Genomic DNA, 17735 nt, shown 5'->3' on the forward strand with positions numbered 1-17735 from the left:
ATTAGCAACCAGGAGATTTAAAGTACATGAGAGGGTGTGCATAGGTTATACCAAATACTGCATCATTTTGTACAAAGAACATGAGCATCCATGGATTTTGGTATTAATGGCATAGCACACAGCAAGGAACAAAGCAGCCATCGCTTAATTCCAGGCTCCTCGAGGGCTCTGGGAACAAAGTTCCTTTTTTATTTCTTTAAGATTTATTTATTTATTTGAAAGGTATAATTATACACACACACACACACAGAGAGAGAGAGAGAAAGAGGGACAGAGAGAGAGACAGACAGAGACAGAGACAGAGACAGAGACAGAGAAAGAAAAAGAGGTCTGCTATCCACTGATTCACTCCCCAAATGGCCAGACTGGACTGATCCGAAACCAGGAGCCAGGAGCTTCTTCTGGGTCTCCCATGTGGGTGCAGGGGCCCAAGCACTTGGAACATCTTCTACTGCTTTCCCAGGCTATTAGCAGGAAGCTGGATCAGAAGTAGAGCAGCCAGGACTCAAACTGGCACCCATATGGGATGCTGGTACTGCAGGTGAAGATTAACCTACTGTACCACAGTGCCAGCCCCAACAAAGGTTTTTATGGATTGAAGTTGAGGTTGAGAGCTGTGTGCTCAGCTTGTGCCCAGGTCTGTGGTTGGTTGTTGAAATCATTTCCCTCTTTGATTGGTCAGAGATATTGGGTCCTTTAGGGAATTTTGATGACGGCAAAGTGGGCTCTAGTCAATCTTGGGGCCAAGTTCTGGTTGTGGTTACTTTTTGCTTGGGGCCTGGAAAAAAGACCCCTAAAGATCAAGGTGTTATAAAGATCAGGAGATAAATGCCCTCCTGATCCTGTGATCAGGGACCCTGTGGGGCAGGTGGCACCACTCTCTCAATTCAGTGAGTTGGTTTTAGTCAGGGACTGATTTGCAATAATAAAAACAGGGCAAGGACACTTCAAGTTAAGGGAGGGAGGCTGGGAGACTGAGAGACTAGGACATGATGGTACCTAGCATCTTCCTGCAAGGCTCTGCACAGGAGCCTGATCTCAGACCCTGTCCTTGACAGAAGATATTCGAGGGGTAGGAGAGTGGAGGAAGAAGGGCAATGAATGCTGCTGCAGTACTGAAGACAAGTCTCCCTGGGAAGAGGGCAGGGCTCAAAAGGGAAAATCAGTTTAAAGGCTCTTCCTCTAGCATGAACCCTTCTATGGTACCTGATGTCCTTTAAGCCTCTGAGTCTAGCTACATAATTTCAACACTAGGATCTTATGTTTTCTGTTTCTGAGGCTGCGCAGTGCAAGCTGCACGTTCCTCTTCACTTCCTGTTTCTCTAATCTAGCACTGACGCCACTGGTCTGGCCGGGCTCTCAGAACGTGTTTTGCTGAAAACATAAGCAAACGTTGGAATGTTCTCCGTGTATTCATACACCTTGGATGCTTTCCTCTGGCTCCTGCGTTCATTCCTCCAATGAGATGATCACATATCAGCCCCAAAGGGAGAGGTGGAGATGTCACAGGAGTGTGTGGCCAAGGGGAGTGGCTGGCTGGTAAGTCTGAGTATGTTGTGACATTGGTGTGAATATATGTGTGTGTTTGTGTGTGTATGTGGGGAGGTACTTGCTATGTGTGTGTTTATGTGTTTGTATATATGTGTATTGTATTAATATGTGTGTTTAGAGTATGTGTGATAGCGTGTGTATTTTACACATTCATGTATTTGTGTTATGTATGTGTCAAGGGCTGTTTGTGTATATGTGTGTACTGTGCATGTATATTTGTGTGCCCCTTGTGCTCTGTGACAAACTCACTACTGGCTGTTTCACAAGACATGTCTTAAATTTCACTTTCTTTCTGAGCAACATCGCTAATGGGATGACATATGTCAACTCTTCTGTGTTGGAGGCAGAAAATACAGAATGTGGCTCACCTGTGAGGGTCGCTGGTGAGGCAGAGGGTGCAGAGGGTGCAAACTGATTCCAGATCCCAGAGAAGAACCACTCATTTTTGCTCTCAGGTGTCTTCCTCCCCTCAGCCTGGTCCTGCCTGGCCTTTTTTTCTCTTAAGCTGACCATTCCCTGTAAAGTACAAATGATATTGCATCGATGAAGCATAGTGTCAGTGTCACCTGGAGTCTAAAGAAGCCAGGGACAAGGAGATTGAGAGGCCCGTAGTTCTCAGATCAGTAGTCCACAGACTTAGGAGGCAGTGGCCTCCCTGTTCACCAAAGAACTTTCAGAGGTAAAATACTGTGTTCTTCCCAGAAAATGGCTGACCAGGTCTGAGGCTATCCGCTTGTTCTGATTCTTCTCTCTTCCTGGAAAGTCACCAGACCTTCCTGGACTGTCTCCATCCTAAGCCTCATACTTAGAGAAGACGTCACTGAATAAAGATGCCAGTCACTAAGCCACATGCATGTTGTTGTCCTTTGTTGGCTGCTGGGACTCAGGGAGGCCTGAGATGGTGTTTCAGGTGAACAGAGTAGAATACACATCCAACAGTGTTGTGCAAGTGAGTAAACCATGACATTGAGATCTACTGCAGTTAGGATTCCCCCACACCCCAGAGCCTTCATCTGGGTTTGTTTTATATGGAAAAACAGATGTGGACCAACAAGGGTCTTCCCTAGTCTCACAGAGGAAATCAAGCAGATGCAACTGCATGCTCTTGAAATTGTGAGTGATGTCAGTGTGTGAAGCAAAGATACATTGCTCTCTCATCAGAAGAGAGATGACATGGGGATGACACGGCCCTAATTTGTAGAGGACTGAGAATTGCTCAAAAGTGTTATGAAATGTGTTGGGATCATATGAGGGAGAGAGCTCCATGGGCAGCTAGCTGAGGCCCAAGGTTCACTCCGCAGGGATGCTGAGGCCCAGGAAGGGTGACTGTCCTGAGTGATGTCCATGTCTCCACTGAACATGGAGATTTCCTGCGCTGGGATGGTTCCCTGGTTGTTTCCTTCCTCACAACAGCAACACCCAAACAACCTCCAGCTCTCAGGCCTCTGCAATCTTCACTCCAAGCTTTCTCCAAAGATCAAGCCTGATCCATTATTTCTAGTCCCCCAAATCATCAAGCCAGACCCTTCCTAGAACCTTCCTGTCCATTCAGCCATAGAAACCTCCCTGCCACCTGGGACACACAGGGTCAGTGATGTACCTGCCTTTGTATTTCTGCCCACAACAGCTCCAGACCCTGTGTCTCTCAAATTCCAGCCATTCCTCAGGTTCCAGGCCATTGCACCTTCCTCCATGAAATCTCTTAAACTCATTATGGAGTGATAATGGGAGTGGGTAGGTGTGGATGAGAAATGAAGGATCTGGCCTCTCTCCTCACTCATTCTTCCACACCTATATCAAATTTAAAAACCTCCCTCTAGCAAGAGAAAGATGAAGGCAGGTGCTTCTGGAAACTCGGAGTATTAGTAAGCCTTACTGTTTTCTCTAGGTGGAGGAAAACGAATATGAAGTGGTTTCTCTGGAGGATCTGCCAGGAGAGATGTCCCAGGATACCACAGGGAGGCTGTCAAGAGGTAAAAGTACTTTCCTAGAAGGGGTGAGCTGGAGAAGGGTGCAGAGAGAGTGGTGCGAGGAAATCAGTCCGTCTGGGACCAAAGCTGGGAGCCTGCAGGGTTTGGCTCGCTCTGACGTGACAGCCTTGGGTTAGAAAGCTTCCTGTGAACAAGCAGAACGTACTTGACTGGCCACAGCCTTGGGACTAAGCTCAGCCTTCCAGGGGTTAGTGCTTAACTTTCAAGGTATCAACTTTGCCATCTAACCGAGGGAGACAGAATTTAGGAATGTTGTCAATTCATCCATTTTCCTGACCAGAAGAAAACATTTGTGATTCATCGTGTATTTCGACATGAACCATTTTTTTTTAACTTTATGAACATAAATGACCCGAGCACTGGGGAAAAAGGCATGAAAATATAACCTACTTCATAGGAACATTACCAGTACATGTGCTAATGCCTATTTAACTTTGTCTTACAGAAATCAAGTTTAGATATCACTTTAAAAATGTTCTCTGAGCTCAAGTGCTGTATTTAGTGGTAGGGTTTGGTGGTATGTACTGATTCCATACTGCACCAGTGGGAATTACTGTCTGTCTTCAGCTTGCCAGGCAAGGAAGAGTGTTCCACCTTCTGCACTTCCCAGACACTCTGTCCACTCAAATTTCTTTTCCTTCCAACTAGGGAAGCTGCAGAGAGCCAATCCCTTCCCCTTAGATTTCATCTGTGGGTCAGCGAGCCAGGGTGGTGTGCAACCCTGTCATCTGAGACCCGTCAATGACTTACAACTTGCTAGTTAACCCAATGGTCCCTTCTTTGTGTGCTCCAGGTGCTCTGTGAGGATAAGAGAAGGGAATTCCCATCCTTCCCCCATACCTAAACATCCCTACAAAGCTTGAGATTAAGTTTTTCAGTGTCTGGTTGGTATCTCCAAGTCTCCTCTCTCAACTGATAACTGATAGTCCCCTAGTTGAGAATGTTCAGCCCCACCTTCAGGATGTGAGCAAACAATGGGAGCCCTGGGCAGGTGTCAAGGACAGGTGCTGGTCTCTGTCTCTCCTACCTCCCAGCCCAAGATAATCATCCCCTGAGGGAATGAAGCATCCCTGGGGGCATGGTTTCTGTTGAGGAAAAATTGGGCAGATGGGCTCTGACTCCAATTCCCTCTGCTTTCTTCTGATGATTCTAGGTCTGAGGAAGAAAGAACAGACCCCAAAGAGACTGAGACTCATTCTGGTGGGGAAAACAGGAAGTGGGAAAAGTGCAACAGGAAACAGCATCCTTGGCAAAAAAGTATTTGAGTCTAAACTCAGTACTAGATCAGTGACCAAGACCTTCCAGAGAGGCATCCGAGAGTGGGCCGGGAAGGAACTCGAGGTGATTGACACCCCTGACATCTTGTCCTCTCTGTTCCATCGGGATGTGGAAGCCCGGATCTGTCAAGCCATCACCTTCTCCTCGCCAGGGCCTCACGCTGTGCTCCTGGTGACACAGCTGGGCCGATTCACAGAGGAGGATAAGCAGGCAGTCAGGCGTCTCCAGGAGATCTTTGGAGTGGGGATCCTGGCACACACCATCCTAGTGTTCACCCGGAAGGAAGACCTCGCTGGCCGCTCCTTGGAAGAGTACCTGCACGAGACTGACAACCAGGACCTTGCCAAGTTGGATGTGCTGTGCGAGCGTCGCCACTGTGGCTTCAGCAACAGAGGGGAGAGGGCTGAGCAGGAGGCCCAGCTGCAGGAGCTCATGGAGAAAGTGGAAGGAATCCTGTGGGAAACGGAAGGCCACCACTTTAGCAACAGGGCTTACCAATACTCCCAGCAGTGCCTTCTGCTCAAAGGAGAGCAGGAAACTGGAATGACCCAGGGGCAGGGCTCTGGGGAAGTGTTCGTCGAGGAGTCCTGCTTGGCAGGGCTGCCCCAAGTCCAAAAGGAGTCTGAGAAAACTCATAAATACCTCCTGGGGAGGGTGCCCTTTTGAACCCATGCTGGCTATGACGAAGGGCCTTCCCCAGCCCTGTATCCAGCCCCCATTTCGGGCTCTCTCCATCCCACACAGCACTGCTCAGTCCCCAGGTCAGAGTGTCTGGTATGGCCAGAGGGATGAGGACCTCTGTCTGGGTGCCCTGCTCATATCCCAGGCCCTAGGTTCCTGCTTCCAGAACACCTGGGCCCTTCCTCTGTACCCCAACAGCATGCTGTGCTCACGCAGGACCTTCCATCCTAATGGCATTACTTTTGTTGAGGGCTTGTCTGTACCTTGATAGAGCCAAAGCTTCTCGAGGTCAGACCCACGCCTCATCCTTCCACGTCACTCCCACAGCTGCCTGGCTAGAAGATGTGATCACTAAGTCAGTGTTATTGCAGCAACTGAGTGTGAGCTGTTGACCATATGACTGCACGTGTTCTGGGCTGTGGCCTCGCCTGGTAAGGCAGCAGGTGCAAGGGCTGTTAAGGTTCCTGACTTGTGATGGACAGAACACGGCAGAGGCTCTGAGATGTGAGCAGGGAGGGATACTTGAAACAGGGGAGAAGGTGGGAGGAGCAGCCCATTTTTCACTCTTGAATCTCAACAACCTGTTCTTTAGAAGCTGTCTACTGGGACCAGTGAGTGAAATCTGGAGTGAGATATCTAATAAGCCAGGCTCTGGTGAAGAAGGGAGATCCTAGCCCTGGCTACAGGACATGGAGTGTCCCTGAGGTGCACCCCTTCCCCAAAAGGAAGACTTAGATGAGAGCAGGTCTATATCTTGGATGCTCCCCCATTTTCCTTGGATGCCATGACCTTCTCATTAGATCTGCCTGAAGGTGTGGGAAAGCAAAGACTTTTCACCCTGTCTTGCCCTTTGCTGTAACGCCTGCCTTCATCCTTGATCATCTGGAGACTGTAGATGGGAAGAGTATCTGTGTGTGTAAATGGAATCCTCAGCAAGATGGTTGTGGAGGATTGAAGGGGGAGGGATTAGGGAGGAATGGGGACCTGCAAAGTGTCAGTTGTGTGACTTGAGCATCTTGTGGGGCAGCCTGCCTGGTTGAGTTGAGAACTCTGCACAGCGGGAGCGTCTTCTTGTAAGACCACTCCTACAGACAGGGTTTCTATGCAGTGACATGAGATAGGATGAGAAGGGGGCAGAAGGTTGGCCTGGCCTGGCCTCACGTGGGAAGCCATCTGACCATGTCAGCATGTCCCTCTGTTACACTTCCCCTTCTTTGGGGTTCAAGAATCTCCTGAGAAGTTTTGCTGGTGTATGGGAACAGACAGGGACTTCCAGAGAGAAGTCACAAGTGGAGATGGTGGTGACAGGGCTTGTGGACAGTCAGAAAACTGGAAGACACAGCTTGAGTTCTGCTGACCAGAGATTCTATATCATTAGACACCCCTACAATGTGTTTTTCATGCTGAAACTACGGCACCCACCTTCCCCAGACGTAGAAGGCTCCGAAGACAGCCTAAACATCTCTTCTGCTGAAAGATTCAGAAAATTGTCCTATACAAGAACAGTTTCCATCTATGGGCATTTTATATGTGTTGAAATATTAAAGTGCAGTCCTTAAACATAGACAATTATTGATAATTTACTTTTTTTTAAAAAAATGAAGGGAGACTTAAGTTGGTGTGTGCTTAACAGCCTTTGTGAAAGAACCATTTATTAAACTAATGATCCATTTCCCACAGTACTGAGAATGCAAGATTTATCACTTATTCAATTCTGATATTCCCTGCTGTTTATGTCAGAATTTTCATTTCTGCTCATGTCTTCTGTTTTTCTATTCTTATGTGAATAAAATATTGATTTGATTATAATGGTTTTCATTGTACCATGGTGAAACAAGTTCATGTTCAGTCTACATTTTTATGCTTTTCTTGTCATTTTCAGGCATTTAATCTACTATGTGAAAACTGAAATCACTTATCTAGTTCCCAAGAAAAAGCCTTTTTAATATTCTAGTTGGAATTGTCTTACATTTATGTACTGTTTGAGAGGGCTGTAAATGCTTCAAGTATAAATCAAATGCATGTTATTTCTAGATGAACACATTGGAAAATTCAGAAGTAAAGAGTAAAAATGAAATACATTTGTATTCTCATTAGGGTAAGAGATACATTTCTTTAATAGATGTCATTATTTTCATTCTGTTGATTTAATTGATTTCACAATAGAAAATAGAACGATTTGACTAAATGGCGTCCATTCAGTGACTAAATAACAAACCACCAAAAATTTATCATTTATTGAAAATTTGATGTTGATTACCTCAAATACAGTACTTCCCGTGTTTTATTACAGAACAGCAGGGAAGATGCCTCCCACAACATCGCAGGAAGTGAGGCAGGTTTGCCCTGATGCCATCCTCCCTCAGTCTCAGAAGAGAACTGGGAAGGTGTGTTTGTGTGTGTTCTGGAATCCCCACAGTCTTGGTGCCAGGAAGAGATGGGCTGTGGAGGGTGATGAGAAGGAGGCTGTCCTGACCAAGGCTGTGACAGCAGTGACCTTTAGAATTTGTTATTTTCTAAAAATGCATCTACAATGGAGTGAAGGATGAGAAACGAGTTTTGGAGAATATGAGGAGCCCAATCAGCACAGGGTTTCTTTAAAAATATTTTATTCTTGGCCCTAGTCTCAAATTGGCCAAATACAGGGTCCCTGGCCAGTGGACTGAAGGCTTTGTCTAGGATGACAAGGGTCAGCTCAGGGGATGGGGGGAGGGCGCTTTGATCTTCCCCGTTGTCATTTGAGGTTTTGATCTCCGGGTAAAGAGGCCGTTCATCTTTGTAAACACAAAACATTTTTTGCTTTCTCCAATTTTCTGTTAATGGTGAAAGAATGGAAGCGAATAAAGTTTTACTGATTTAAAAAAAATTTTATTCAAATATAGTATACATATCAAGAAAGGCACATAATGAGTTTCTTTCTCAACTGTTCACGCTAATAACCAACTCCCAAAGAGCCCTCACTATTCCCACACCTCCATTTCTTTTTTTAGTGTGAAATAGTATATTGTCATTTACAAGGTATGGCAGTGAAGCAATACTTATGACTACATACCAAATGATCTGACATCCACACAAGTTTTATCCTTTCTACTAACTACCATGAATAGGAGAATTTTTTCTTTTTTTTGTTCTGGCTTATTTTACTTAACATAATGATCTCCAGTTGTATCCATTTTGTTGCGAATGTCAGGATTTCATTTTTTATGGCTGAATAATATTCCACTGTATATATATATATATGTATAATATATATATACCACATTTAAAAAAAGATTTATTTATTTATTTGAAAGTCAGAGTTACACAGAGAGAGTAGAGGCAGAAAGAGGGCGAGAGAGAGGTCTTCCATCCGATGGTTCACTCCCAAATTGACTGCAAATTGAGCTGTGCCGATCTGAGCCAGCACCCAGGAGCTTCTTCTAGGCCTTCCACACGGGTGCAGGGGCCCAAGGACTTGAGCCATCCTCTACTGCTTTCCCAGGCCATAGCAGAGGGCTGGAAGGGAAGTGGAGCAGCCGGGTCTCGAACCGCCGTCCATATGGGATGCCAGCGCTTCAGGCCAGGGCATTAACCCACTGCGCCACAGCGCCAACCCCAACCACATTTTCTTTATCCAGTCATCAGTTAAAGTGCAGGTGTTTTTCTACCCTCTAAACAGCCATGAAAAGTCAGAAGGAAGGTTTCCAGTCTCCAAGTCCCCGTCAACAATGTTTATAAGCTACATGTAAACCATACACAACAATAACACTAAACGAAAGCTTTGTATGCATCAGGTGGTGACCAAATGTGAGCAGCTGCTCTCAGGGAACTTGACCCCAGATGGGAGTGTGGTGTGGTCCCAGGTCCACTCTGGTGTGGCTTGTCCTGAAGTTCTCCCGGTCTTGCTGATGCAGAGGAGACTCAAGCAGAAACTCACAGTCAGCTGAAGAGGGAGAGGATAGGGTGTGGGGCAACTGGAGCAGGTAGAAGTTGACGGAGACACTCCCAGGAGAAAAGAGACAGCAAGTGGGATCAGAGTGAGAGGGGAGGGCATTGTACGTTCTGCCTTTGAGCTCTCTGCAAATCCTTCACTGGCCGTGCACTGTACAAGCACAGGGCAATCTACAAAGGCCAGGGGAAATCTTACCTAAAAAAGCTGATCAGAGACATCAGCAGCTGTCCATAGCAGCAAAGGGAATTTCAAAATACAGCCCCCCAAGTTAGTGGGTCTTGATAAAGTTGGAGATTCACACTGAAATGCCCACAAGGGTATACTTCAGGAACAAGAACTGCATCTCAGGACGGAGTGACTTTTCCTAGAAGGAAGAGGAAAATTAAAGCAGACCCTTGCTAAAGGTCAAAGTGATGGGTCAGTAATTTCAGTGACTACTAGAGCAAACTTGATATTCTTCAGAAAAAGATAGCAACACCCTGGATCTCTACAATTTATTTTCTACAAAGCTCTGCATATGTTAAAATTTCTTCTTTTCTGACATAAGCATATAAAGGTATATAATTTCTTTCTGTGTGTTTTTATCTCTTTCTCACAATTAGTTGTATATCCTGTTTTCTTTATCATTCAGTTTAAAATATTTTCTCTGTGCTTTATGATATTGTCCCTCCCCCCTTTTTTATAGATTTATTTTATTTATTTGAAAGACAGAGCCACAGAAAGAAAGAGGTAGGGATGGAGGAAGGAAGGGAGAGAGAAATAGAGAGAGAGAGAGAGAGAGAGAGAGAGAGAGAGAAAGGTCTTCCATCCACTGGTTCACTCCTCAAATTGCCACAATGTCTGGATCTGAGCCAAATCCGGAGCCAGGACCTTGTTCTGGGTCTCCCTCTTGTGTCCCGGGGCCAATGACTTGGGCTATCCTCCACTGCTTTCCAAGGCACATTAACAGGGAGTGGTATTGGAAGTAGAGCAGTGGGGACTTGAACTGGTGCCCATATGGGATGCTGCTACTACAGACAAGGACTTTAACCATTATGCTACAGTGCCAGCCCCTGTAATTTTTTTTCACTCATGGATTATTTAGAAGTAAACACTGAAATTCCAAATGTTTAAATGATTTTTAGAAAGTACAGTTTTTTAATAGCCATTATTTATGTGAGGTTACTGAACATTTGATAACATACCTGGTATAGCCGAGAAACTGAATTTTTAATTTTGTTTAAATGGTATTCATTTAAATTTTAAAACTAAAGCAGTGTAAAATACTCCACTGTAACATCTGACCATATTGTTTGGGTGAAAAATATTTTCACTCTAATGGTTATATTTTCAAAGATGTTACTGAAGACACTCTTTTGGGGACTTGATCCCTTTTGTGAGGGGAATCACATGGTCCCATTCTAATGTGGCTCTGATATGGGTCGGTAGGTAGCCAGTGAAGATAAGGAGCCAAGGACTGTCAACACTGAAGCTGTGGATACTGCTCACACTCCATCACCATCAATGCTGATTCAACACGGCTGAAAGCTCTGCACACTCACTCCTCCTGATGTGGATAAACCACACTTTTCATCATGCACCAGACAATACCATGACACTTTCCTAGAGAATACCTGGTACACTACAGCCCACCCTAATCCTGCCTCCTTTGAACATTCAATCAGGTCCTACCCAGAGCACCACCCGTTATCCTGCGGAAAGGACAACTCCAGGCTGGGTGGAGGTTGACCTCCTCATGTCTGAATCTATACTATTCCTTTGCCATTCAACATATCCAGCTTTTTTGCTCACCTCTGTCTATGTCTTCTGGTTGTATCTTTATTCTGGGGAAGACAAGGGCCCGGACTAAGTCTATCTGGGGGGTCTCCCTGAGCCCAATGAATGTTCCTAATCGCTACAACAAAATTAGGGGTCCCAACCTCCACACAACAGCTTTTAATCTGAAAATACACTTCAAATGTATTGCCACGTGAATTATTTCCCGTACTCCATGCAAACACAGCATGGTACAAGCCAGTGTCGAAAGACTGATTCTTTTGGAGTACTCTTCACAAGTACTGGTGTAATATAATTTGAATAGTTTATATAGGCAGCCTGAGTTTCCCTTTTTTTTGTTTTCAATTTTTACCCTGTATGTTTTATTTTATAAAATACTTTATTATAGTTTACATATAATTTTATGTTCCACAGTCTCTCCTTTTGGTTTAAATAAAATTGCAATTTATTATCTCACATAGTAATAAACTTCTAGGCAAATGGCTCACTCTACAACTCCAGAGAGCACTCTCTTTCTCTCCTCTCTCACTCTGGTCTTCTAGTGGTTCCAGTCGTAGGAAGGTCTTTCCATGCGTAGGTAACCCTTAGATGTTCCAAGGTAGACACCCCCCCACCACAGGTAGAAAAACTTGCTTTTATTTCCTCATTGCAAATGGTCTTTCTAGATTTAATTACATTTAATAAAAGGTTGATAAATTTCAGTGAGTTTTTACTGGTGAAAGATTTGTGTGTGTGTGTGTGTGTGTGTGTTTTTCCCCAAAGAAATCTTATTTAAGGCATATAAACCTCACGCATTTCATAAGTACAACTTTAGGAATATAGTGATTCTTCCCACCATACCCACCTTCCCATTCCTCTTCCTCCTCCCTCTCCCATTCCCAGTCCCATTCTGCACTAAGATTTATTTTCAATTAACTTTATACACAGAAGACCAACTCTATACTAAAAAAGATTTCAACAATTTGCACAAAAGAAACCAAAAAACCACACCCAAACAACAACAACAACAAAAAACCCATGTTCCTCAGCATTTAGAAAAGGGCTGTTCATATTTTCCACTTAATATACTAAAATGAAATAAATCTTTGAGAATAAGTTTTACCGTTAACTATCATAACACAACTCATTGAGGACAGAGGTCCTGCATGGGAAGTTAGTGCACAGTGACTCCTGTTGCTATGTTAACAATTAACACTCTTATGTATAATGTCAGTGATTACCTGAGGCTCTTGACATGAACTGCCTAGGCTATGGAAGTCTTGAATCCACACTTGTCAGCATTTAGACAAGGCCATAAGCAAAGTAAAAGTTCTCTACTGCCTTCAGAGAAAAGTCCATCCTTCTTTGATGTCCTCTTCTTTTTTTTTTTTTTTTTTTTTTTTTTTTTTTTTTTTTTTGACAGGCAGAGTGGACAGTGAGAGAGAGAGACAGAGAGAGAAAGGTCTTCCTTTTGCCGTTGGTTCACCCTCCAATGGCCGCCGCTGCAGCCGGCGCACCGCGCTGATCCTGGCAGGAGCCAGGAGCCAGGTGCTTTTCCTGGTCTCCCATGGGGTGCAGGGCCCAAGCACCTGGGCCATCCTCCACTGCACTCCCTGGCCATAGCAGAGAGCTGGCCTGGAAGAGGGGCAACCGGGACAGAATCCGGCGCCCCAACCGGGACTAGAACCCGGTGTGCCGGCGCCGCAAGGTGGAGGATTAGCCTATTGAGCCACGGCGCCGGCTCTGATGTCCTCTTCTTTCCACTGGGGTCTCACCCACAGAGATCCTTCATGTAGGATGCTTTTTGCAACAGTATCTTGGCTTTCCATGCCTGAAATGTTCTTGTGGGCTTTTCATCCAGACCAGAATGCCTTATGGGTTGATTCTGAGGTCAGAGTGGCAAAATGAGTTTCAATTATACCTGTCTATTATTATGCTTGGTAACTAAAATTAAATACTGATTACTATTCTATATATGACAAATTAATATTAATTTGGGGGGTTCCAAAATGGCAGAATCATAACAGGATGACCTGACTTATGTGGGGGTGAAATTAATATTTAAAAAGAAAAATAAATACAGTCATAGGATAGAGCTCTGGGGGAACCCCAGCAGAAACCCAGTACAAGCCATAGAAATGCTATGGACCCCTACTGAGGAAGCAAATAAAGAGCAGAAAATAAGGGAAGCTTGGATCCTGGGAGAAAGAAGCCCTCCGAGGCAAACCAGGTGAGAGGGGAGTCTATGGGCCCATGACGCTGCTAATACTGCTTTTAAGTCCCACATGAACACCCTAAGAAAACAGCAGAAGCAAGAAAGAAGAAAAAAAGAGACTGCATGTGACCCCCACCACCACCACTCCCACTACAGCAGAGACCTGCAACCAGCAGGGGAAGGGCTCACAGGCTCACACCATTTTTAAAAGAGATTTATTTATTTATTTGAATGACAGAGCTACAGAGAGACAGAGACAGAGGCAGAAAGAGAAAGAGAGAGGTAGGGCTTCCTTGAGCTGTTCATTCCCCAAATGGCTGCAATGGCCAGAGCTGCACCAATCCAAAGCTAGGAGCCACGAGCTTCTTCCAGGTCTCCCATGTGGATACATGGATACAAGGGCCAAGGACTTAGACTATCTTCTAGTGCTTTCTCAGGCCATAGTAGGTAGCTGTATCAGAATTGGAGCATCTGGGACTCGAACTGGCACCCATATGGAATGCTGGTACTGCAGCCCAGGCCTTTAACCAGTGTGCCACAGAACCAGCGCATATAATTTTTTTTGGACACTGGCAGGTAGCTGCCACCCCACCTCCTGTGCATGCCTGACAATAAATAACAGGGGTTGCATCCCACCCAATCAATGAGGGCCACAGCAATTCAGAAGATTCCTTCCTCCTCTGTGCCAGTTGCACAGTGCCAGTTGCCTGGCAATGGTAAGGGAGAGGAAGTGCTAACTATAGGACTCTCCTACTGGCACAGCATCATTAAGAAGTGAGAGGGGCTTCAGTGGGCAGGCACTTTACAAGCCCACAAAGCACAGACCTAACCAGAGGAAACCCCACCCCCCTAGACACTGAAACTTGTTAGGAGGACGGCACACAGAAAATGGCTCTGGGAACAGCTGAGTTTCCTTATAGACAGGACTGACAAGTTGGCCAAAGTGGCCCAATTAACAGTCCATGACCCAGAGAGCCCTGGGAACTGAGTCTGAGAAAACAGTGACTGCAAACACTGGGGGTGGCTAGACTGCAAACACAGAGTGTGACTAGATCCTGGGCAACCACAGAGCACCTCTCTGCATTCTCTGAGCTCCTTGGTTACCTATAACAGCTCATAACAGAGGGAACCATGCTCACAGGAAAGACTCCACAGATCAAATGTGCAGTTCATTAAGCAGGGGAGATGAATGCTAAACACACTGGAGCTTAACACTGGGCATCCATTAACTCAGAGAAGAGCTACCACACCCAACTGGGGTCCTACCCTAAATACTTGCCCCACCCTGGAATGCTGAACAGAGTACCCTGGCCACATCCAGTAAACACTTCTTGGCATTCGCTGAAAGTGTAGACTTTCCGCTAAGCCACGGAGATGCAGAACAAAGACAAAAGCAATCAGAAGAAGTGCTGAAGAATAAAGGAAATTACCCAAGACATAAGAACAAGAAAGTCGCCATGAACCCCCCCAAAGAAAAACCACAACATTTTAATATTAGAAGCTGAAGATGAAGAGGTTGAGGAAATGCCAGAAATGGAATTCAAAAAATGAATCATCAGATTACTCAGAAACAATCAGAAGCAAATTCACAAACTAAAAAAGCTATACATGATATGAATGAATATGTTTTTTCACGAAATTCAGATTTTAAAGAGAAATCAAAATGAAATACTAGAAATGAAGAATTCAGTAGATCAAATAAAAAATACATGTAAAGCCTTAACAACAGAGTTTGTGAGGCAAAAGAGAGAATATCTGAGCTAGAAGACAAATCTTTGGAAATTTTACAGTCTGAAAATACAACAAGAATAAATCAGAAAACTAAAAAACACTGTTGGAGATCTACAGGATACCATCAACATACGGGTCCTAGCAATTCCTGAAGGCATGGAAAGACAGAAAAAATTAGAATGCTTTTTCAGTGAAATAATAACAGACAACTTCCCTAGTTTGGAGAAAGAAAGGGACATCCAAGTATAGGAAGCACATAGGACACCCAATAGACATGGCCAGAAAAGATCTTCACCAAGACACATTGTAGGAAAACTCTCCATAGTAAAACATAAAGTAAAGGTTCTAAAATGTGCAGGAGAGAAATAGCAAATTACTTTCAGAGAAACTCCAATTAGACTCACAGCAGACCTCTCATCAGAAACCCTATAGACTAGGAGAGAATGGTGAGATATAGTCAAAATATTAATTGAAAAAAACTGTCAACCCATAATATTATATCCTGCAGAACTCTCATTTGTAAATGAAGGTGAAATAAGGACCTTCCATAACAAACAGAAATTGAAAGAATTTACCACCCATCCAGTATTACAAAAGATGCTTAAAGATGCACTACACACAGAAATACAGAAACAGGAACATCATTATGAAAGAAAGTGAAGGTAGAGAAACTACCAGTAAAAGTACAAAGGAAATCCAAAGTAAAAAAATTGGAATACTAAAGGAAAAATGGTAGGGTCAAGTCATTACTTATCAATAATCATCTTGAATGTAAATGGCCACACACTCTCCAATTAAAAGACACAGACTGGCTAAATGGATTAAAAGGAAGAACTCATTTATTTGCTGCTTGCAAGAAACACATCTCAGCAACAATGATACAGTCTGAAAGTGAAAGGATAGATGAAGATAATCCATGCTAACAGAAACCACAAAAGAGCTGGTGTAGTGATCCTAATATCTGACAAAATAGACTTTAACAAAAAAAATTGTCAAAAGATAAAGAGAAGGGCACTATGTAACAATCAAGGGATCGATTCAACAAAAAGTGACCATTTTAAATATATAAGCACCTAATTACAGGGTGCTTAGAAGAAATGTTAATGGATTTAAAGGGAGATATAGACACAAATACAATAGTAATGAGGGATTTCAATACCCCACTTTCAGCAATGAATAGATCAACTAGTCAGAAAATCACTATGGAAACAGCAGGGTTAATCGAAATTATAGACCAAATGGACCTAACAAATATCTATATAGCTCTCCATCCCACAGCAGCAGAATACATATTCTTCTCGCCAGTGCTTGGAACCTTCTCTATAATTGACCACATGCTAGACCATAAAACAAGTCTCAGCAAATTAAAAAAAATCGAAATCATACCATGCACCTTTTCTGACCACAATGGAATGAAGTTGGTAATCAGCAATGCAGGAATCTCCAGAACATATGGAAACACATGGAGACTGAATGACATGCTCCTAAATGAACAGCAGGTCATTGAAGAAATCAAAAGAGAAATCAAAAAATTTCTGGAAGCAAATGAGGTTGATAATACAACATATCAAAACTTATGGGATTTGGCAAAGCAGTTTTAAAAGGAAAGTTTATAGGTATTGGTGCCTACAACAAGAAATTGGAATGACACAAAATAAATGAGCTATCAATGCATCTCAAGGACCTAGAAAACAAACAGCAAACCTAGTAGGAGGAAATAAATAATTAAAATAGGAGAAGAAATAAACAAAACTGAAACCAATAAAACAATACAAAAATCAGCAAAAGGAAGAGCTAGCATTCGAAAAAAATAAACAAATTGACACACCATTGGCCTAACTAACCAAAAAAAGGAGGGAGAAGACTCAAATGAACAAAATTAGAAAAAGGAAACATAACAACAGACACCACAGAAATATAAACAATAATCAGAAATTACTACAAAGAGCTGTACGTCAACAAAATAGGAAACCTAGAAAAATGGATAGATTCCTGGACACGTAGGAACTACCCAAATGAGCAATGAAGACAAAAAACCTAGGCAGACCAATAGCCAAGACAGAATCAAATCAGTAATAAAGACCCTCCCAACAAAGAAAAGCCCAGGATCAGATGGATCAACCATTGAATTATACCAGATATTTAAAGAAGAACTAACTCCAATTCTTCTCAAGCTATTCAACAAAATTGAAAGGGAGGGAATCCTTCCAAATTCTTTCTATAAATCCAGTATTACCTTAATTCCTAAACCTGAAAAATATGTAACAGAGAAAGAAAACCACAGACCAATTTCCTTGGTGAACACAGACACAAAAATCCTTAACAAAATACTCACCAATCGAATCCAACAACATATCAGAATGATTATTCACCTGGACTAAGTTAGATTTATCCCTGGTATGCAAGATGGTTCAACATTCGTAAATCAATCAGTATGATACATCACATAAACAAACTGAAGAACAAATCAATATAATTATCTCAATAGATGCAGCAAAAGGATTTACAAAATACAACACCCTTTCATGATGAAAAATCTAAGCAAATTGGGTATAAAAAGAACATTGCTCAACACAATTAAGACAATTGAAGACAAACCCAC

At 43.4% G+C, this 17735-nt stretch overlaps 1 protein-coding gene across 1 annotated transcript; it reads left to right on the forward strand.

Annotated features, from left to right (window-relative positions):
- The first annotated feature begins 1305 nt into the window (after positions 1 to 1305).
- On the forward strand, positions 1306 to 7310 carry LOC100341994 (GTPase IMAP family member 6). Its single transcript, XM_008250103.4, has 3 exons — positions 1306 to 1539; positions 3440 to 3524; positions 4696 to 7310. Exons 1-3 carry the CDS (start codon positions 1501 to 1503, stop codon positions 5484 to 5486), a joined length of 915 nt encoding a protein of 304 aa, XP_008248325.3. The 5' UTR covers positions 1306 to 1500; the 3' UTR covers positions 5487 to 7310.
- Positions 7311 to 17735: the final 10425 nt, after the last annotated feature.

Source organism: Oryctolagus cuniculus, chromosome 7 (genome assembly GCF_964237555.1).
Source record: "Oryctolagus cuniculus chromosome 7, mOryCun1.1, whole genome shotgun sequence".
In the NCBI taxonomy this organism is placed as follows: Eukaryota; Metazoa; Chordata; class Mammalia; order Lagomorpha; family Leporidae; genus Oryctolagus; species Oryctolagus cuniculus.